Source organism: Salvelinus namaycush, chromosome 18 (genome assembly GCF_016432855.1).
Source record: "Salvelinus namaycush isolate Seneca chromosome 18, SaNama_1.0, whole genome shotgun sequence".
NCBI lineage: Eukaryota > Metazoa > Chordata > Actinopteri > Salmoniformes > Salmonidae > Salvelinus > Salvelinus namaycush.
The window spans coordinates 5,634,900-5,657,265 of NC_052324.1; the positions used below are offsets into that span (position 1 = coordinate 5,634,900).

General features: G+C 41.3%; 3 protein-coding genes across 6 annotated transcripts; 2 read left to right on the plus strand and 1 right to left on the minus strand.

Annotated features, from left to right (window-relative positions):
* Window positions 1-1,776: 1,776 nt before the first annotated feature.
* On the plus strand, window positions 1,777-5,842 carry lysmd3 (LysM, putative peptidoglycan-binding, domain containing 3). Of its 2 annotated transcripts, XM_039013163.1 has the most exons (4): window positions 1,777-1,876; window positions 4,040-4,300; window positions 4,445-5,124; window positions 5,293-5,842. In XM_039013163.1, the coding sequence occupies exons 2-3, from the start codon at window positions 4,046-4,048 to the stop codon at window positions 5,117-5,119; spliced, it is 930 nt and encodes a 309-aa protein (XP_038869091.1). In that variant the 5' UTR covers window positions 1,777-1,876; window positions 4,040-4,045; the 3' UTR covers window positions 5,120-5,124; window positions 5,293-5,842. The 2 variants fall into 2 exon arrangements, with proteins under 2 accessions (XP_038869091.1, XP_038869090.1); XM_039013162.1 differs by having other exon boundaries at window positions 4,445-5,842.
* A 7-nt stretch (window positions 5,843-5,849) lies between these two features.
* On the minus strand, window positions 5,850-17,522 carry polr3g (polymerase (RNA) III (DNA directed) polypeptide G). Of its 3 annotated transcripts, none has more exons than XM_039013165.1 (8): window positions 17,419-17,522; window positions 14,322-14,477; window positions 13,809-13,938; window positions 11,646-11,708; window positions 10,906-10,965; window positions 10,731-10,798; window positions 10,365-10,484; window positions 5,850-6,212 (listed from the first exon to the last, which is right to left on the minus strand). In XM_039013165.1, exons 2-8 carry the CDS (start codon window positions 14,433-14,435, stop codon window positions 6,123-6,125), a joined length of 645 nt encoding a protein of 214 aa, XP_038869093.1. In that variant the 5' UTR covers window positions 14,436-14,477; window positions 17,419-17,522; the 3' UTR covers window positions 5,850-6,122. The 3 variants fall into 3 exon arrangements, with proteins under 3 accessions (XP_038869093.1, XP_038869094.1, XP_038869095.1); XM_039013166.1 differs by having other exon boundaries at window positions 17,189-17,522; XM_039013167.1 differs by lacking the exon at window positions 17,419-17,522 and adding an exon at window positions 16,935-16,983.
* Window positions 17,114-21,961, plus strand: mblac2 (metallo-beta-lactamase domain containing 2). Its single transcript, XM_039013164.1, has 2 exons — window positions 17,114-17,700; window positions 20,369-21,961. Exons 1-2 carry the CDS (start codon window positions 17,259-17,261, stop codon window positions 20,755-20,757), a joined length of 831 nt encoding a protein of 276 aa, XP_038869092.1. The 5' UTR covers window positions 17,114-17,258; the 3' UTR covers window positions 20,758-21,961.
* The last annotated feature ends 405 nt before the right edge of the window (window positions 21,962-22,366 follow it).

The following is a 22,366-nucleotide window of genomic DNA, read 5'->3' on the forward strand; positions in this document are numbered from 1 at the left end:
GAGAGTAACCATGGAACCGTTTGTCTCACTCTTCAATGGGTTACCCGGCCATTCATTTAGTAATTTTACTGTATCAATATTTAGGCTTTTCAAATATATTAGCCACTCCGAGGGGATTTTGGCACTGTTAAAAAATAAATTAGTAGTGGCTCAATACTTTAATTGTATTCTTACAGTGTTAGACAATCCCTCTGCATGAGCTGTCAGGTGATGACAGTAAGGGGCACAAATTCATATAGGACTATCTCTGACCTAGGGTACTTCTGATTACTATAGAGTACTAACATAACGTAGCATTAAGAAAAACAAATACAATCTTATGTGACAAATTGAGAAATTCGAGCCCCTGCAAGATTCTATAAAATTGCCCCAATGAAAGGTGCGCGTATAAGGCCAAGAATCCTGCAGGAAAACGGTTTTATTAGTCAACTTGCGGTATAGTTAATTCAAACACCTGTTCACAAAATTATGAAACGTATCCAGACTTACCTGACACCTTGCTGGCAATCAGTCCAAGATAAATTATAGAAATACCACTACTGTTGAGGATAGCATCGATAACGCCTATTAATAATCTCCCAAAATGTCTGTTAGAAGACGTTATTGGTCAATGAATGCATTTTGATACTCGTAGCCTACTCCAATTCTTGGGGTGCTCTTGACAGCTCTCGGTACCCCCAGCGAACAACCACACATGAAGCGTCACACTCGTGACGGAATATGGCAAATAACTAACGGTATTTCCTCTGTGTACAAAACGGTGTAGTGCAATCGTTTTTTTGTTCAATCCATCTGACTGCTTAAGGGTTGGCTGAGAGAAAGAACATACGCAGCCATGTCGATCAGCCTCACTACTGTCTAAACAAAACTACTATGCGGACTCCCCGCATGTCGAGGGAAGGCGAAATGTGCTAATCCTAATCGCATTTGCCTCGGGGAGCTCGACAGAAGTAGCGGACAGCTCCACCCAGCGAACCGTTGTCCTTACACCCAGCTATTTCGATGGGCCTAGAAGTGCATGCTCAAGATGACCTGAGGTTCACCATAAAGAAAAGTGACAATTACGTTTGGGATTCAAGTTTATTGTTAGAATGATGTGTAGATTGACATGTACCGTAATTTGTCTCTTCCTATTAATTATGAAATGTTCACTAAGAAACTTCTCAAAGGTGTTCCTATAGCCTAACAGCCCCTAGTTGGCACAGTGATTGCTGCAGATCACGTTCATTAGCCTTACATCAAAATGATCCCATTTCTCCAATTGTGGACACTTGCACTTGTTCATTTTCAGAAGAAAAATAGTCAAGTATAATTTGTAGGTGTCTAGGCCTAACACTTTAAATACCATAGATAGGAATTACTATCACAAAAAGAATAGCCCTATCAATTAATGTTTTCAATTACGCTCAATAAGGCTACTATGATAGAGGCCAAACTAATTGGACCCAATCATAGGGCCTAGCCGTGGCATCTGATAAGGAACAGCACTTGCGCCATCTAGTGGTTTTAACTAGTTACCACAGCCACAACGTCAAAATGTCATATATCGTAAAAATTCATGAAAATAAAAATGTGCTTTTTAATTTGAGGTTTGGATTAGGCATAAGGTTATCAGTGTGGTTTAGGTTACGGTTAGGTTTAAAATCACTTTTTAAGAAGATAACCTGTAGAAAGTGGCGTGGTTTATGACTTCGTGGATGTGGTAACTAGTGACGACAACATCTAGTGGTCAATGCAAGAATTGGAGTTCCTATCCACGTACGTCATCACGTTAGTATTCTGTTGACGTGGCGTAGCTAAACAAACGAACGCCAGTAAACCGGGTGAAGAATGGATGTGGCTTAGGTCGTCAACGGAACAGTGCTCATGTTTTCAGGTAAAGTCTGGGTGCTTCATCGCTTATAATTTGCAAAAATTAACACGGATTTGTACCAGCAACAATAATCGCGAATGTACTATAGATAGCTAAAACACTTAGGGTACAGATGTTAGCTAAGCTAGCTCTACGTTAGCTTGACAGGCAAGCTAGCTAACTAATAGTTAGCTAACTAGAAACCTACCTAACGTAGCTATCTGGCAGCTGCTTCAGTCAGTTGGGACAACAAAGTGTTTGGTTTACTAATGTAGTTAAGTGGTGTGGTGAGAGCACAATGTACGTACCTAGCTAGCTGGCAAGTTGTTTTCCCGCAGATGGCTAACGTGTTAGGTTACATATGGATGGGATAGCCCATTCAAATAGACGGTAAACTTTATTAAACGTTAGGGAGGACTGCTGTAAACTGGGTATACCCCACTTGGGTTCTCAGAGAGCTAGTTTAAGGTTAGCCAGAGAACTAGCTAGCATTTACCTCCATGTTCCGTAACGTTATGCATTTGCATTATAAACGCAGCATGTAACTAAAAGTGCTGGTCCCATGTTTCATGAGCTGAAACAAAAGATCCCAGAAATGTTCCATACGGACAAAAAGTTTCTCTCAATCTTTGTTTACATCCCTGTTAGTGCCAAGATAATCTATCCACCTGATATCAAGAAGCTGACTAAACAGCATGATCATTACACAGGTGTACCTTGTGCTGGGGACAAAAGGCCACAATAAAATGTGCAGTTTCGTCACACAACGCCACAGATATCAAGTAGAGGGAGCGTGCAATTGCCATGCTGACTGTAGGAATGTCCACCAGAGTTGTTGCCAGAAAATGTAATGTTAATTTCTCTACCATAAGTTGCCTCAATGTAGTTTTAGAGAATTTGGTAGTACGTCCAACCGGCCTCACAACCGCCAGCCCAGGGCCTCCACATCTGGCTTCTTCACCTGCGGGATCCTGCTCAGGAGTATTTATGTCTTTAATAGAGCTCTTTTGTAGGGAAGAACAAATTCTAATTGACTGGGCCTGGCTCCCCAGTGGGTGGGCCTATGCCCACCCATGGCTGCACCTGTGCCCAGTCATGTGAAATCCAAATCAGCAAAGTCTCTGACATTGTTGCGTTTATATCTTTGGTCAGTATATTAGTGATAGCGAATTTACGTTAGTATGGTTATTTTGTTGTGACGGTTATTAACTTAGCTAGTTAGCTAACTGTGACTTCTGCTTAAACTTTAGCCAAAGATTTTTATAACTAAGTTAGACCACAGCCTGTCGTTTCCAATGGGAACAAATTAGTCATAGTGGGCAGAACCAAGCACAAGCTAGCGTGATCCTATTGGCGCGTTCTAGTAAACATTTGCATATTTCCATTAGGGAACTCCTACTTTGAAGTGGCAATAACTCAAATTACCTTTGCACTCTTAAACAACGCAATAATAAAATGAAAAAACTTTGGCAAAGAGTAAAGACTACAAAACTTTGTCCACTCTGTTCAGCACATATTTTAGTTTTGGGAACAGAAAACTGTATTGAGATGAAATGTTTCATTGAGAATTTGCAGAATGTCGGCCAAAATCCACATCGTTCCATTTTCTCCCACTGCTGGCCAATGGGCTTCCTCTCACTGCCATATTTGGTAGTGAGTGGAAAGGCCGAGTGGATGCTTCACATTTATACGTTCTGTGAAATGTCTCGTTGTTCTCTGTGCTTTAGCCCTCTGAACGTTAGCCAAAGTTTATCAAGATGTTATCTGACAAAAAGCTGTCACATCAGCAGCTGATGTTCCTCTCTGAATGTCAAATGGAAACAAATGCCAACGTTATATAAACAAGGAGCTTCAGTACACTGCTGTCTCCCAGGCATCAATCTTATCAGTCAGTACCACTGACTAAACATACAAGACTGATGGACTTTAATCACCCCTATGAAGATCATTCAACTGGAAGAGTTGGATTGAATGCTCTGTGCTTCACATGCAAGATACATTTACTATTGCACGTTTTGAAGTGTGTCAGATCTTGTCTATACATTGAATGTAAATGAATGTAGGCTAACTAGCTAGGTGTACCTTAAAAAACAAGCTGATGTAATATACTTTGCTAATGCATCTGAAACTTGTAACTGAAGCTGTTGTATAGCTATCAATAACAATGTCTCGCTCCTCTCTTTGAAGTGAAAAATGACTGGGAGAAGCCAGCACTATGGTTTCCAGTCAGCCACGACCATGCAGCCTGCCAATGGAGGACATGCCTACCTATTTGGGAACAGCGCTGAGAACGATCTCGCTGAGGATGGAGAGAGCTACGAGCTGCGCACCCGAGGCCGGGACCGGAGGAGCACCTCCAGGGAGAGGTCAGACGACATTGTCCACCTGGTCCGAGACATTAAAGAAGGGGACACTCTGAATAGCTTCTCCCTGCAGTACCACTGCTCAGTAAGTCAACCTTAATCCCTGTCTTACTCTCTAATGACAAGCCCTTTCAGACAGACCGGACATGTAGCTTTGACTTCTCACTACTTTTTTTGCAACACATAAAACACAAAGTCAACTCCTTTGTTATGTATCTGTGTATCATAGGTAACAGACATCAAGAGGGCCAACAACCTGTTGACAGAGCAGGACTTCTTTGCGCTGCGATCCATCAAGATCCCTGTGAAACGGTTCAGCGTGCTAACAGAGACCCACAACACTGCTCCTCTCAAATCTGCCTCCCCCACAGGCCACCGACGCATCCACCAGCCCCCCGTCTCCATAGAGACTTGCACAGACTCCTCCTCCTCCACAGACAGTGTGGGCAGCTTCCTGCAGGAGAAGGACAAGGACATTGAGCTGCTGGTCAAGTCCACTGGCACGTCCAGAAACAGCCTGAACGAGGTGGTCTCCTCCCTGGCCCTCCAGCAGCCCTTACTGGGGGAGCCTGACTTCAAGCCTGTCCTCAGGAAGGACCCCTACCATGGGGCAGACTGGGGCATGAGGTGGTGGATGGCGGTGGCCATCATGGTGGTGGTTGGCATCGTCACACCAGTGTTCTACCTGCTGTATTACGAGGTGCTGATGAAGGTGGACGTGAGCCACCACACCACCACGCCGTCGGCCAATCCGAATGGCATGCAGAATGCCCAGATGTCTGAGCCTGTGGCAATCAATGGAGGGCCCAACTCAAGACCTCACGCTGGAAACGTACCTAAACCAGACTCACATGGACACAATGATGTGGATGACCACCTTGGCCCCAAGAAAGAGAAAACGTAGTGAGGGTGAGTCACTGAAGGAGTGGGAGATATTTCCGAGCAGTTCTATTGGGTACAATTTCTCAGAGAATCACTTTATGGGGAACAGAATCCATAGGAAAATTTATGGAGGGGAATAATTTTCCGTATGTTTTTAAAAACGCTTTTAAAGCACTTTTCTTTTTTTCCGCACAGAGGTACCCAACTGCTTATTGTCCCCTTTGTCAGCTGATGGAACTGTTTCCGTAACGCTGTCTAAAGGGTTTGTGCTATCTGGTATCCTTGGGATGTCCCTACCCTTAACCCCTACGTTACCATATGAGGTTTCAACTTGAATGGGTTGACGTCAGAGTTGGACATCCCAATGACCCTGTCTAAAGTGAGGGTTATTTTCTTGGTCAGAAAAGTACTGATTGCTGCCACTTATCAATGACAGTAATTTGAGGAATATTGGTCTTATACTTTCAGTATTGTCTAAAATGTGTTACAAATCTTGAACATTGCTTGTATATTTTTTTGCCTGTCTAGGGAGATCTGCATTTTGACTCACAAAACCTATATTTCTACTTAGGGCATGGTGACAAAACAGGAAATGTACAATATTCCCAAACACTAGCGAAATGTTATTTTCCCTCATGTCCATTTCATAAAATCATGTGTAACAAACAGTATGTGCCTTGAACTTGTGGAACACTAAAACAGGCTGAAAAATAAGTATATTTTGAATAAATTATTGATGCTCAGACTTTGCATGTTTGTTTAATTTGTTTATACAATTATTTACAAAAGAGCCACTTACAGTATTTAAACTCAAACCACACACGCACATCTTTATAATTCTCACATTGTAAATGCAGGTTCAAACAAAATGTGAACTTGATGACAGTGTTAGTCATATAGCCAACAGCTATTCGGTAAACAATAAATCATGATTTGCGGGGGAAACACATTTGGAAGAGTGACAGTCAACATTCTTTTGGATTTTTAAATACTGTATGCTCTTGAGAACATCCATACAGTTGAGGTTAGTATGTGGCTCCTTCATCCATGTTCTCATCACTGCCTGCACCAAAATCATCACCATCTTCAAAGTAGCTGGCGATGTAGTCATTTTCCTACAAAAAAGGCGAGTGTTAATTGTGTCATTCCCCATTGGTGTGTGAATGCCCTTGCAAAAATAAAAGATTGCCATTTTGTAACTGTAGTCGGCTGGTATTTTGGACGCAGTAATTGCAGAATAACGGCAGTTACACAAATTACTGTAAACAACTTATTTTGGACACAATATTTGCAGCATATTGCAATTGGACTGCAATCTTTTTTAGTAACGGTGCTATGTGCATAGGTACTGTAGCTATTAAATTTGTCATTTATACTGAACAAAAATATAAAACGCAACATGTAAAGTGTTGGTCCCATGTTTCATGAGCTGAAATAAAAGATCACAGAAATATTCCATATGCATAAAACGCTTATTTCTCTCATTTTGTGGACAAATTTGTTTACATCCCTGTTAGTGAGCATTTCTCCTTTGCCAAGATAATCCATCCACCTGACAGGTGTGGCATGTCAAGAAGCTGATTAAACAGCGTGATCATTACACGTGCACTTTCGTAAGATTGGACATTGCTTATAACATCAGATCGGATTTAATCGATCTGGAGATGGTCTGGCTGGATATCTGCCTTCCAAAAACCAAGCCGATTTTGTTGGGGGTGTGTTACATGCCGCCCTATCAGAATGCATTCTATGAAGATCTCGAAAAAAGGTAGCCCAACCCACAATGCATCTATGCACTTCTGTAGATCACTTGCTCTGACCCAAATGATAAAATATCCCACCAGGACTGCTATCCACAGACTGCTAGCCACTGACCTCATTCAATGTCATTTTGACTACACTAGTACTTCCTGATTTGGGGGCTTATCTAAGCTGCTGAATGGGAAGCTCCAGAAAGCCCGGAATACGTTTATCAGGGTCGTTTTTGTATTTATTATGGATCCCCATTAGCTGCTGCCAAGGCAGCAGCTACTCTTCCTGGGGTCCAGTGAAATTAAGACAGTTAAACAATTTTAAAAACATTACAATACATTCATTACAGACTTCACAACACACTAAGTGTGTGCCTTCAGGCCCATACTCCACTACCACATATCTACAACACAAAATACATGTGCATGTGTGTGTATAGTGTGTATGTTATCATGTGTGTATGCATGTGTCTGTTGCTTCACAGGCCCCGCTGTTCCATAACGTGTATTTGTATTTGCTTTTTAAAATCTGATTCTACTGCTTGCATCAGTTACCTGATGTGGAATAGAGTTCCATCTAGCCATGGCTCTATGTAGTACTGTGCACCTCCCATAGTCTGTTCTGGACTGTGAAGAGACCTCTGGTGGCATGTCTTGTGGGGTATGCATGGGTGTCTGAGCTGTGTGCTAGTTGTTTAAAACAGACAGCTCGGTGCTTTCAACAGGTCAATACTTCTCACAAATACAAGTAGTGATGAAGTCAATCTCTCCTCTACTTTGAGCCAGGTGACATTTTTGCTGCCCTGTTCTGCGCCAATTGCAATTTTCTTAAGTCCTTCTTTGTGGCACCTGACCACACAACTGAACAGTAGTCCAGGTGCGACAAAACTAGGGCCTGTGGGACCTGCCTTGTTGATAGTGTTGTTAAGAAAGCAGATCAGCGCTTTATTATGGACAGACTTCTCCCCATCTTAGCTACTGTTGTATCAATACGTTTTGACCATTTACAATCCAGGGTTACTCAAGCAGTTGTCACCTCAACTTGCTCAATTTCCACATTATTTAAATACAATTATTTTAGTTTTTGAAATATTTACAACTAACTTTTCCTTGCCACCCATTCTGAAGCGAACAGCAGCTCTTTGTTAACTGTAGCAGTCATTTCAGTTGCTGTAGTAGCTGACGTGTATAGTGTTGAGTCATCTGCATACATAGACACACTGGCTTCACTCAAAGGCAGTGGCATGTCGTTAGTAGACTAAAAAAAGGGGCCTAGACAGCTGCCCTGGGGAATTCCTGATTCAACCGGTATTATGTTGGAGAGGTTTCCATTAAAGAACACCCTCTGTGTTCTGTTAGACAGGTACATCTTCATCCACAATATAGCAGGGGGTGTAAAGCCATAGCACATTCGTTTTTCCAGCAGCAGACTATGATTGATAATGTCAAAAGCCACACTGAAGTCTAACAAAACAGCCCCGACAATCTTTTTATTTTCAATTTCTCTCAGCCAATTATCAGTCATTTTTGTAAGTGCTGTGCTTGTTGAATGTCCTCAACTGGCTGCCTGTTGATGCTAAAGTGTCCCAGATTAGACTGGGTTTGGTTTACAGGAATATTTATGGTTCTGCACCCAGATATCTGACTGATTACTTTCCCCATTTTAGGGATGCACACAATCACAGTACCAGATTAGGTGTTACTAATGTGTAATAATAGTATACAGGTTCCGGAGTAATGCTGGGAAAGGTAATTTCTTGTATACTGGCGCCTCAGAGTGGAATGAGTTGCCTCTACCCATAAAAACAACGTCCTCTCTTGGCAGCTTTAAAAATAAAGTAAAAAAACTGTTTGAGGTCTTCTGTTCCCATTTGAATGTACCCTATGATATAACCGCAATGATGAGATAGATGTTCTTCTTCTTCGTGTTTATGTTTTATTATCATCATCATCTCGCTGCCATACTGTGTTTAACTGTGTCCGATCTTGTCTCAAGAGGACCACAATGGAAATAAGTCCCAGACTTTGTGTGTTATCCTTGATGATTTTACTCATGTGCATGTATGGATTTTAAGTTTTATGTGTGCTTGTTTTTTTTAAATGGTTGAATTAATATACTAAAACAATTTGTGCTGGGGACAATAAAAGGCCACTAAAAATGTGCAGTTTTGTCAAACAACAATGCCACAGATGTCTAAAGTTGAGGGAGCTTGCAGTTGGCATGCTGACTGCAGGAATATCCACCAGAGCTGTTGCTAGAGAATTGAATGTTGATTTCTCTACTATCATTTCAGAGAATTTGTCAGTACGTCCAACTTGCCTCACAACAGCAGACCTTGTGTAACCAGTCCAGTAACTCCACATCCGGCTTCTTTACCTGCGGGATCGTCTGAGATCAGCCACCCGGACAGCTGATAAAACTGTGGGTTTGCAGAACCTAACAATTTCTGCACAAACTGTCAGAAACTGTCTCAGGGAAACTCATCTGCGTGTTCGTCGTCCTCACCAGGGGCTTGACCTAACTGCAGTTCGATGTCGTAACTGACTTCAGTGGGCAAATGCTCACCTTCAATGGCCACTGGCATGCTGGAGAAGTGTGCTGTTCACAGATGAATCCCGGGTTTCAACTGTACCGGGCAGATGGCAGACAGCGTGTATGGCGTTGTGCATGGCGTTGTGCAGGCGAACAGTTTGCTGATGTCAACATTGTGAACAGAGTGCCCCATGGTGGCGGTGGGGTAATGGTTTGGGCAGGCATAAGCTACGGACAACGAACACAATTACATTTTATCTATGAAAATTTGAATGCACAGAGATACCGTGACGAGATCCCGAGGCCCATTGTCATGCTATTCATCCACCGCCATCACCTCATGTTTCAGCATGATAATGCATTGCCCCCCAAGGATCTGTACACAATTTCTGGAAGCTGAAAATGTCCCAATCCTTCCATGGCCTGCACACTCACTAGACATGTCACCCATGGCGTGTTCCAGTTCCCACCAATGTCCAGCAACTTCGTACAGCTATTGAAGAGGAGTGGGGACAAAAATTCCACCTGCCACAATCATCAGCCTGACCAAGTCTATGTGAAGGAGATGTGTCGCGCTACATTAGGCAAATGGTGGTCACACCAGATACGGACTGGTTTTCTGATCCACACACATATCTCTATTCCCAGTCATGTGAAATGCATAGATTAGGGCCTAATTTATTTATTTCAATTGACCGATTTCCTTATATGAACTTTAACTCTAACATTTTTGAAATTGTTGCATGTTTCTATTTTTGTTCAGTGTATATTGCGTATTGTGATCTTCAGACGTTACATACACGTGTCATTTATCACACCCAGAAACCATCGGAGATGTCTCAATACCAAGTTGATTGTACGGAAGTGTGTCAGTGAACAACTTGAAATACAATACATTGTGCGATAGAAGTTGACTACTAAGGATGATTTAGATCAAAATTGGGCTTTATATTACAACTAGGGGGAGTCGGGGGGGGGGTTACCTCTTCTATTTCCTCCTCCTCCAACTCCTCTCCTTCAATTTCTTCCTCCTCTCCTTCCTCTGTAGTTTTCTTTTCTTCTTTCTCCTCGTCTGATTTTACATCATCTTTCTTTTCAAGTTCCTGAAGAAATAGCCATTTTGTATGATTATCCAGCTATACAAACGGCTCTCGCACATAAAACATTATATGACGGGTATGTTCATTTTAATCATTATACAAGTCAATGTTATCAGGCTATTAGAATGTCAAATCTGAATGTACAGATAATCCCAACTAGTCCCAACCCCTCCAGAGATTGCTTGTTAAAAAAAAAAAGAATCAATTTATAAGAAGTGAAAATGAATAAAGGTGATGAAAGTGACTTACATCTAATTTACTGAGTACATCTGCTTTTTCTTTGCTTGATACCTTTATGGGTTTCTTCTTTGCGCCTACTAATATTACGTTCATTATGAAATATAGCTATTAGCATAAAATCATCATGACATAATTGTAATAAAAAATATATATGTTTGCTTATCCTTACACAAACTTTAAGTACCTGGTTTTACATTCAACTTTTTCTTTTGAGGCATCAGCTCTTTTGGAAAAAGCTGCCAGTCTGTAATGACAAACAAGTGAGAAGTTATATTAAAATAAGTTAATAATATTGGAAATCAGACTCAGGTTTTGTTTACGATATTTGTTTCCACAATGAGGTTGAAATAACACTGAAATTGTGAAAATTATGATAATGCCCTTTTAGTGCAAGAGCTTTTTGAATAAAAATAGTTTTTGGCGCACAGATCATTCTGATCTGATAATTCTGACCAATGACCAGTCATCTTTTATTTGCATATGTATCCTCCTACATTGAAGGGGTAAGCGGGGTAGGCTCTAGAGCAGGGCTCTCCAACCCTGTTCCTGGAGAGCTACCCTCCCAGTTGTAACTAACCTGATTCAGCTTTTAAACAAGCTAATTATTAGAATCAGGTACGCTAGATGAGGGTTGGAGTGAAAACCTACAGCATGATAGCTCTCCAGGAACAGGGTTGGAGAACCCTGCTCTAGACAATCCCATCTGCCAATCAGCACTGTATGTAAATATTTTCAAACTATCAACTCGCCCAAACGATCAGACTGAGCAGTTCAATAGCAAAAGGAAATAAATTACAACAAATATATTTAAGTTATTTTCATGAAATAAACCCACATCATGATTTATCAGACACAGTGATGACTTTAAAATACAATTTAAAAAAAGACTGCATGCATCTGATAATGACCAAATTGAACAATTACCTGGTGTCCACTCCTCATCCAACATGTTTTGCCTCTGATACCTCTCCTTGTATCTTTCCACATCTATTTGATATGTAAACAGTAAAGGTTATGCATGGATACTCACACAAATGGAAACTAAACACTCAATTAAGTCAGCAAGCACATTTTGTATCTGCTGGAAATATCTCTTAAATCCTTATTTCTCCTGTAGTACATTCAGCATATGACCAAGTGAACTCAAACATACAGATTAGAGGTCGACCGATTATGATTTTTCAACGCCGATACCGATTATTGGAGGACCAAAAAAAGCCGATACCGATTAATTGGCCGATTTTTTAAAATGTATTTGTAATAATGAATGATAATAATTACAACAATACTGAATGAACACTTATTTTAACTTAATATAATACATCAATAAAATCAATTTAGACTCAAATAAATAATGAAACATGTTCAATTTGGTTTAAATAATGCAAAAACAAAGTGTTGGAGAAGAAAGTAAAAGTGCAATATGTGCCATGTAAGAAAGCTAACGTTTAAGTTCCTTGCTCAGAACATGAGAACATATGAAAGCTGGTGGTTTCTTTTAACATGAGTCTTCAATATTCCCAGGTAAGAAGTTTTAGGTTGTAGTTATTATAGGAATTATAGGACTATTTCTCTCTATACGATTTGTATTTCATATACATTTGACTATTGGATGTTCTTATAGGCACTTTTGTATTGCCAGTGTAACAGTATAGCTTCCATCCCTCTCCTCGCCGCTACCTGGGCTCGAACCAGGAACACATCGACAACAGCCACCCCCGAAGCAGCGTTACCCATGCAGAGCAAGGGGAACAACTACTCCAAGTCTCAGAGCGAGTGACATTTGAAACGCTATAAGCGCTCACCCCGCTAACTAGCTAGCCATTTTACATCGGTTACACCAGCCTAATCTCGGGAGTTGATAGGCTTGAAGTCATAAACAGCGCAATGCTTGAAGCATTGCGAAGAGCTGCTGGCAAAACGCACGAAAGTGCTGTTTGAATGAATGCTTACGAGCCTGCTGGTGCCTACCACCGCTCAGTCAGACTGCTCTATCAAATCATAGACTTAATTATAACATAATAACACACAGAAATACGAGCCTTAGGTCATTAATACGGTCGAATCCGGAAACTATCATTTCGAAAACAAAACGTTTATTCTTTCAGTGAAATACGGAACAGTTCAATGAACGTGCAATGAACGCAAGAGAAGTGACACAATTTCACCTGGTTAATATTGCCTGCTAACCTGGATTTCTTTTAGCTAAATATGCAGGTTTAAAAATATATACTTCTGTGTATTAATTTTAAGAAAGGCATTGATGTTTATGGTTAGGTACACGTTGGAGCAACGACAGTCCTTTTTCGCGAATGCGCACCGCATCGATTATATGCAACGCAGGACACGCTAGATAAACTAGTAATATCATCAACCATGTGTAGTTATAACTAGTGATTATGATTGATTGATTGTTTTTTATAAGATAAGTTTAATGCTAGCTAGCAACTTACCTTGGCTTCATACTGCATTCGCGAAACAGGCAGGCTCCTCGTGAGGCAGGTGGTTAGAGTGTTGGACTAGTTAACCGTAAGGTTGCAAGATTGAACCCCTGAGCTGACAAGGTAAAAATCTGTCGTTCTGCCCCTGAACAAGGCAGTTAACCCACCGTTCCTAGGCCGTCATTGAAAATAAGAATGTGTTCTTAACTGACTTGCCTAGTTAAATAAAGGTGTAAAAAAAAAATAATAATACAAATTTTAAAAACGGCATAATCGGCGTCCAAAAATACCGATTTCCGATTGTTATGAAAACTTGAAATCGGCCCTAATTAATCGGCCATTCCGATTAATCGGTCGACCTCTAATACAGATAAAGCAGTTATTTATACTATACATCAATAAGCTATGATAAGGCTGCACTTGATACGGATACATCATCTTACCCCAGAAAATAATGTGCTCTAAATTCAAGCTTAGTCAGGCCAGGAATTTCTAACTCAATATTCTCTCCTAGATCAGCTTCTCTGTCTCCAGATAAGGTATGGTTAAATGGCTCAGTTCCTGGGTGTTACATTACCTCACCTCATGCCATTGTCTTAATGGATGATGAGATACACTCACCATTGCTGATAATGCACTCTCTCACCTCCTTTCTCAGCCAGAGGCTTGATGTTGTGGGGTAGTAGTCTCATGGTTCCCCTTATCTCCTGTTTCAGGGCTAGCATGTAGTCCTCATCTTCTCCCTCTTTCAACGGCACAGGCTTGAACTCCACATCCTGAATGGGGAAAATAACTGTTGATGTGCCCTTGAGCAAGGCACTTAACCCTAATTGCTCCTGTAAGTCCCTCTGGATAAGAGTGTCTGCTAAATCAGTGTTTCGCAACTCTAGTCCTCCAGTACCCCCAACAGCCCCGGACAAGCGCACTTGATTCAACTTAACAAATCATCAAGCCGTCAATCAGTTGAATCATGTGAGTTTTTCTGGGGCTCCAACTGAAACGTGTGCTGTTGGTGAACTGGAGGACTGGAGTTGGCAAACACTGTGCTAAATTACGTAAATGTACTAAAAAGCCCATTCTTCCCAAGACAATATCACTTACTGGTCCAGGAAACAGAGACCATAAGCCCAGTAAATGCAGTCAGTATAGTACTACTCACTGGATATAGCTTGTTGGGCCCCTCTCTGGTCTGAGGCATGTTCCCCCTGCTGAGGCCCAGGGATTCGATGTTGAAGCTGAAGGCAGCTATACCACGGCCTTTACCACCAGCCATGTCTGCACTATGAGTGGGCTGCTGCTTCCAACACGGGATAACCTATATTACAGAGGACATAGTGATGTTCACATTTTCTCACAAACACATGCACACATGTCCCCTCAGATGTCCTGTCATTTTGATACATATTTACTTTGTTGTTCTTTCGCTGTAATACTACTAGCCACCTAGCAATTTTATGAATTTGGCTTTAGCTAGCCCAGATTGGGAACCTAGAACCTTTCTCCTAACCTCATAACTAGCTACCAAGAAGCTAGCTGCTTTTAGAAATGCTAGTATTTACACACTAGCATCGCTAGGAAGTAGCTTGCAATGTTTTTTGAAAAACACATCTAATAGAAAATAAATTAAACAGACTTTCCAAACGTGGGTCTGTTGTAAGCCCTTGTACCCCTGCACATCGACTCGGTACTGGTGCTCCCTGTATATAGCAATGTTATTTTTTACTCGTTATTGTTATTCACTGTGTCTTTATTCCTCGTGCCACTATGTCTATTTTGTATCTTTAACCCTGCATTGTTGGAAAAGGACACCCGTTGTTTACGACGCATGTGACAATACAATTTTATTAAATTTTTTATTTGATTTGTAGAACCACTTCCTCTCTGCTTACCCCATGTAAAAATTAAAGTGCTTCACATGTGCCATACCTGCAACAAAAAAAGCAAGAAGTTGTGAGGGACTTTTATTTCGCCATTAGGTAAGCAGAGGAACTGACCTTGCTGAGTAACTGCATGGGTCTACAACAGACCCACGTTTGGAAATTCTGTTTAATTATATGTTCCATTAGATGTTTTATTTTATTCCCCCCTGCATAAGGATCAAGCCTACAGACAATTTACAGAGTAAGCTGAAATATAATTGTACTTAATTGTCTTTTAGTTCCAGCGGTCTATTCCGTTTTTTTACCATGTAATTGCTTGCAAATGTAGTGTGTAAATACTGGCGTTGCTAAAAGCAGCTACCAAGAAGTCCTTTCAGGCTATCAACGAAATTCGAGTAGCTAGCAAGATTGGTAGACTTTAGAAAAGCAAGCAATAAATAAATGCACTGAATAAGACTCATTTCTACCAGTCAGGAGGATACAGAGGTATGCTTAGATATGCAGATAAATTGACACATTTCGACATAGAATTAAGCATAGTGATTATGGCTAGATTGCAGGAAAAAGCTGTTTCAGGTTTTTGAAAAATTCTCAAATGTCATGGATGATGCAATATTACTTTTATTTGTCATGTCACCAGAATAAGACCCTCGATATGTATTGGAAAGGAGCATCAAGCTCATCACCTTGCACTTTCACCACCCTGTGAAGTTCATCAATTTTAATTTGTAATAAACTGGATGTTTTCCCTACACATAGTGGGAGGACCACACAACATGTCAACGCGTGTCTCCAAGTTTACTTTGATAGGATGGTTATTAGCCTATATCAATGTGTGCATAAGAGCGTTTCCACTGACATTTCTCGCATAATTCATTTTACCAACAACAAAACTTGTCTAGCGTATTTTGTTTCGTCGACATTTGGAAAGTTTACCGGAAAATGTTCTGTTTCCATCAGGCCTGACAAAAATGCATGATTTTCTTTATCCGACATGCACTTTACTCGCATAAAAAGGTTGGATGTAAACCTGGTAAATAGTGTCAGCTGTCAATGCATCACTAACTACGTTTCCATCCAACCCTTTAATTCCCATGAATTACCTGATGCATGAGAAAACTAACGCCCGAGCTGATGGAAACATGCCGGTACAAGTTTATAAATGCTGACAATTGTCGTTCGACATGGTGGGATCTTTTTGTGTCGGTAAAATTAATTTATGCTAGAAATTGCGGTGGAAACGCCTTTATGCGCAAATATTGATATAATAACCATCATATCGAAGTACACTTGGAGTCATGCGATGAGGATTATGTTGTGTGGTCCTCTGACTATGACTCGGGAAAGTAAGCAGTTTTTAGGCTACAGATGAAATACATTGATGAATTTCACAGGGTGGTGAATGTGCAAGGTGATGAGCGTGGGTCATTTTCTGGTGATATGATCATCGATGCTTTCCTGCCGTTTGACAAATAATATCGTTGATCCACAATACGCTCATAATGTAGACTAAGTAGCCTACCAGCACTGTTCTGCGAGCTGTTGGCTAGATAGAGCACATGTGCCAAGACCAGAGTGGGCACATTTGCTATATAACGCAACGGTTTTATGACAACCATCAGTAGTTGAAAAATATTTGAAATCGCGAAAGTCAGTTTGATGGAAACAAATCTCTGGTGGGAAAATGCGCATATTGTTTTAGGCAGATTTTAGAATATTCGCATGAAAAAAGCTGTCACAAATTGGATGGAGACCCAGCTACAGTCAGCCCATGTTGTGAATTGAAATCCATTGCATGTTTGTTATCTTTTTCGGTTGAACTAGAATAGCGTGTTCTGTGTGGGTTAATCAAATAGTCGAATGTCATGGAGTTATAAGTAGGACCTAATTACCACGCCACCGGTGAATTGTAGGTCCTCGTCTTTCTCCTTTGCGCACAGCTGTTACTTTGTAGCGATGCATACATTGGGCATTGTTTATATGACGACATGGGTAGGTGTGTTTTAGCCAATAGCTTTTGGTTTTCACAGTGCCGTCATACATCTATCCGTCCAGTCAACATGCGTTCCTCCCACAAGGGTGTGTCCGGTGGCCACCATTATTTTTGAGTTTTAAAATCTTAGACATTCAAATACAGTGATATTACCTGTGTGTAGCAGAAAAACGGCAATTGACAGCAGCTTTGTTATTACGCGTCGCCAAGTGCATGACCTGGCATGTCTGCCACGGACTGGTACGCGCATAAATCCCTCGGAGAAGGACTATACTGGATCCAGGAGAAGTTTTTCGAATCGTCAAACAGAGCTAATATTTGGCTCCTCCGAGGATCTCACCAAGACGTAGTGATAGACACAGGCTTGGGTTTGAGGAGCTTACCTGACTACATTAACTCCAAAAGTCTGCTTGGAGACGACCCGCAGCGAAAGAACCCCCTTTTGGCTATCGCCACCCACGCCCACTTCGACCACTCAGGTGGTCTGCATCAGTTCCAACAGGTCGGGGTCCACAGTGCAGAGGTCGATGCGTTGGCTAACGGAGACAACTTCGAGACCGTCACCTGGCTGTCCGATAGAGAGATAGTCCAGGCTCCCTGGCCGGGATGGAGGGCCAGGCAATACAGAGTCAAGGCTGTACAACCAACACATATACTACAAGAAGGTAAGAACCAAACCAAACATTCTATAGAGATACCAATGTGGTGGCATAATTGTTACAGACATCTAGAAGACCATTTGCTGTATGCTGTTGAGATAAGGATATGGTCAATATGAATGTAATAACACAGCCCTTTTAAGGATGTGTCTGCAACCCTTGTTACAGACTTTGCATTGGAATACGCTTTCACATTAGGCTGCATCCCAAGGGAAATTTATACTGCAGAGACTTGGCAGAGCACCAACACTGGCCTCCCATCACGCACGCACACGCACACACACACGTGCATTACCCCTCCCTGTTTTGTATTCCATCATACTCTCAATTGAAGTCAGAGCTTTAAAAATCTGACTGCGCATTCTCGAGATGAGGTTCCACACCCTAAATAAGTCTATTGACTCAGTTACATGAACTGTACAATGTAGTTATTTTATTTATTTTATTTAACCTTTCTTTAACTTGCCAAGTCAGTTAAGAACAAATTCCTATTTACAATGACGGCATGCCCCGGCCAAACCCTAACAACGCTGGGCCAAATGTGCGCCGACCTATGGGACTCCCAATCACGGCCGGTTGTGATATAGCCTGGAATTGAACCAGGGTCTGTAGTGATGCCTCTAGCACTGAGATGCAGTGCCTTCGACCGCTGCACCACTCGAGAGCCCTTATAATGGGTCCCATAGGAAAGATTATTTTTGGTCATGGTTCAATGTCACATACACCGGATAGGTGCAGTGAAATGTGTTGATTTTACAGGGTCAGCATAGTAGTACGGCACCCCTAGAGAAAATTAGGGTTAAGTGCCTTGCTCAAGGGCACGTCGGCAGATTTTTCACCTTGTCAGCTCAGTTATTTGAACCAGCAACTGGCCCAATGCTCTAACCACTAGGTTACCTCCCGCCCTCTTAGGATCATAAATATCCCTAGCCCTACTGTGCAGTATGCCGGTATCTGCAAAGATACAGTGCCTTCAGAAAGTATTCACACCCCTTGACCTTTTCCATATTTTGTTCTGTAACAGCCTGAATTTAAAATGGATTACATTTATGAATGATGTTTTTAGCAATAACATCAGGAGTAACAATGTGCTTAACAAGTCAGATAAGTTGTATGGACTAACTCTGTGTGCAATAATGGTGTTTAACATGATTTTTGAAGGACTACACCATCTCTGTACCCCACACATACAATTCCCTCAGTCGAGCAGTGAATTTCAAGCTCCGATTCAACAACAAAGACCAGGAAGGTTTTCCAATGGCTCGCAAAAAAGGGCATCTATTAGTAGATGGGTAAAATGAACAAAAAACAGATATTGAACATCCTTTTGAGCATTTTAGAGACAGGCGTCCTTCCTAACTCAGTTGACGGAGAGGAAGGAAACCGCTCAGTGATTTCACAATGAGGCCAATGGTGATTTTAAACCAGTTAGAGTTAAATGGCTGTGATAGGAGAACTGAGGATGGATCAACAATGTTGCAGTTACTACACAATACTAACCTAAATGACAGAGTGAAAAGAAGGAAGCCTGTACAGAATAAAAATATTCCAAAACATGCATCCTGTTAGCAATAAGGCACTAAAGTAATGCTGCCAAAAAATTGGATTTAAAAAAACCTTTTTGTCCTGAATATAAAGCATTATGTTTGGGGCAAATCCAACACATAACCTTTCATATTTTCAAGCATTGTGATGGCTGCATCATGTTATGGGTATGCTTGTCATCGGCAAGGACTAGGGAGTTTTTTTTTTTTGATAAATAGAAACGGAATAGAGCTAAGCACAGGCAAGTCCTAGAGGAAAACCTGGTTCAGTCTGCTTTCCAACAGACACTGGGAGACAAATCCACCTTTCAGCAGGACAATAACCTAAAACGCAAGGCCAATTATACACTGGAGTTACTACCAAGACGACATTGAATGTTCCTGAGTGTCCTAGTTACAGTTTTGACTTGAAAATGGCTGTCTAGCAATGATCAACAACCAACTTGGCAGAGCTTGAAGAATTAAAACAATAATAATCGGTAAATATTGTACAATCCAGGTTTGCAAAACTCTTGGAGACTTAATCAAAGACTCACAGCTGTAGTCACTGCCAAAGGTGATATTAACATGTATTGACTCAGGGGGTTGAATACTTATATTAGTTTTATTTTCCATGAATAATAAAAATACAAATAAATCCCACATTGTAATACTACAAAATGTGGAAAAAGTCAAGTGGTGTGAATACTTTCTGAAGGCACTGTGTATGCTATTTTCATACTCAGCTGATGACTTTGATGGATTTTATTTCAGCCAAGGAAATACAGCAGACTAGACCCGGCCATACTGAATTACTACAGAGCCTGAAAGGGAGAATGTACACATATTCAATCCCAGCCACAGAGATCAGACCACAACACAAGTTATATTCTTGCTATGAAGACACACACACACTCCTGATCCATATTCTTAATTATGGCAGGGTTTTGGTCCGTCTTGTCACATTTTCACGCATTGCCGCACACTTAAAAAAGTTGGCTCAAACTCCCCCAGCCAGCATCCGATTCCTGTGTAATCTAAGCACTGGTCAATACACTTCTGCTGCGTCAGTGCTGCAATGCAGTTGGAATATCTTATTGCTCAATGTGTCTGTTTTCCCCATCTTTCTTTCTCTCCTCATTCTCCCTCAGGTGATGTCATCAACCTGGGTGACAGGCAGCTGACGGTGCTGCACATGCCCGGCCACTCCCGGGGCAGCATCTGCCTGCACGATGGCGACAACAAGATGCTGTTCAGCGGGGACGTGGTCTACGACGGAGCCATGATTGACTGGCTGCCCACCAGCCAGGTCAGCGACTACATCAGCAGCTGTGAGCGCCTGGTGGGGCTGGTGGACAGCGAGCAGGTGGACCAGGTAATGCCGGGACACTATCACACATTTGGCGCGAAGCAGCTCCACCGCATCGCCTCGGGGTACATCGACAAAGCTGGCACCTGCCCGGCACGCTTCTCCACGTTCGCCTGGAGGACCTTGGCCGGATTGGCGTTACGGGCCTCCAACACACGGGGCATCTGCTAGCTATAGGGACAGGCTAGCGTTTAGAGTCGCACAGGTAGACTGAGGATATGCGGGAGATAATTTACCCCCTCAATGATCAGGAATTCTTTGTACTGTCAATCAGAAACTGCTGTGATCCAATGCATGTTATTTTACGTCATTCATTAAAATACCCCCACGCTTTACATCAGGCAACGATTGACAGAATATCAAGATTCCCATCATTATGGGATGCATTCAAGACTGGAAAATGAATATATATATATTTTAAATATAATATTAAGAATATGACAAGTTGTGTGATTGTTGGAATGTGCTTTCACATTATGCAGCATCTCTTATGACGGTGTTTTTCAACCCCATACAGTTGCATATTTTTGTATTAGCCCAGCTGATATAACTAATGAAGAGCTTGATGGTTAGTTGTCGAATCAAATATGCAACCTTGAGGCTCTTGGATCAGAGATGAGTAACACTGCCATAAGGGAAATAAGGTGACAGGCAGCACACCACCTACTGACCTCAACACAGACAGAAAGAGAGAGACAGAGACATTCACACACACAGAGCATGACCCGTCTATATCTTTGTAACCTCGTCCCCAGGCTAACAGAGAGAGAAAGGCGGCTGGTGGACGAGACTATATATTTTGTAACACTGCATAAGCCATCACGAGTATTAGCACATTCTTGAAATGAGACATTCCAGTTACTGTGTTGTTTTTCTTTTACTTTCAACACTGAGAAAAGGACATTTTCAACAGCACAAATTCCCATTGAAAGATTCATATGATAGTTTGGCTGCAAATACCAATTCTCCTCCCTTTTCCAAAGTGTGCCCTTGCACACTCCACGTCATAGATTTAACAATGGTGGAAAATCCCTCTAGCGAATGATTTCACTAATCCAATGATTTTAAATTCATGACTGGAAGTGCACAGTTTGGGAGACGGGTGGAGAATCGGCACGCAGGCTTGGATCCTGTGTGCAGAGAATGACAGGGATAACTAGGTCACCAATGGTTCTTGCAGTACATTGTCTGGATAGCTGAAATGCGCTACAGCAGTTTTCAACTTTAAATGGATAAAATATTCATTCAGTCCCTAAACTATGAAACAGAACACTGCGTTGGCATGCACTATGTCTGCATACATTTTGGGTCAACTGACAGTTTAACGGGGTAGGCCATCATTGTAAATAAGAATTTGTTCTTAATTAACTGACTTGCCTAGTTAAATAAAGGTTTAAAAAAAAACAGTGTCTAACTCAGCCTGATTTGTTATTAATCCTTTGCCTACATCAAAGCATCTTTTATTTCCAATTCTGATTATGCATAAGTGATTTGAGGTAAGGTAAATGAAACAAGGTAATTAAATGGAACGATAATGTAGTGCCCATCCCTGCAAGTTAAAAGGCCATACAATTTCAATTCTGCATAATAGCACAGCATTTTATAAACTTTACATGTTATGCTTCCATATGACTGGTTTCACATTTGTCTCCAGACATTAGAAGGTAAATATATATTTTTTAAAGTGTCATTTATATTTACAATTCCCTTAACCAAACAGATTACTCATTTACCTAGCTCTTATCAAGTTGTAAATTACAGTGCATGGAGATTGATGTTA

Excerpts from the sequence above, each read along its gene's own strand:
- lysmd3 (XM_039013162.1), top strand. The coding sequence starts at position 4,046 with ATGACTGGGAGAAGCCAGCACTATGGTTTCCAGTCAGCCACGACCATG. Across the intron at positions 4,301-4,444 it reads CCCTGCAGTACCACTGCTCA|GTAACAGACATCAAGAGGGC; the intron begins GTAAGTCAACCT and ends TGTGTATCATAG.
- polr3g (XM_039013165.1), bottom strand. The coding sequence starts at position 14,435 with ATGGCTGGTGGTAAAGGCCGTGGTATAGCTGCCTTCAGCTTCAACATC. Across the intron at positions 11,709-13,808 it reads GCCTCTGGCTGAGAAAGGAG|ATGTGGAAAGATACAAGGAG; the intron begins GTGAGAGAGTGC and ends CATATCAAATAG. Across the intron at positions 6,213-10,364 it reads AGGAGGAGGAAATAGAAGAG|GAAAATGACTACATCGCCAG; the intron begins GTAACCCCCCCC and ends CCTTTTTTGTAG.
- mblac2 (XM_039013164.1), top strand. The coding sequence starts at position 17,259 with ATGTCTGCCACGGACTGGTACGCGCATAAATCCCTCGGAGAAGGACTA. Across the intron at positions 17,701-20,368 it reads AACACATATACTACAAGAAG|GTGATGTCATCAACCTGGGT; the intron begins GTAAGAACCAAA and ends ATTCTCCCTCAG.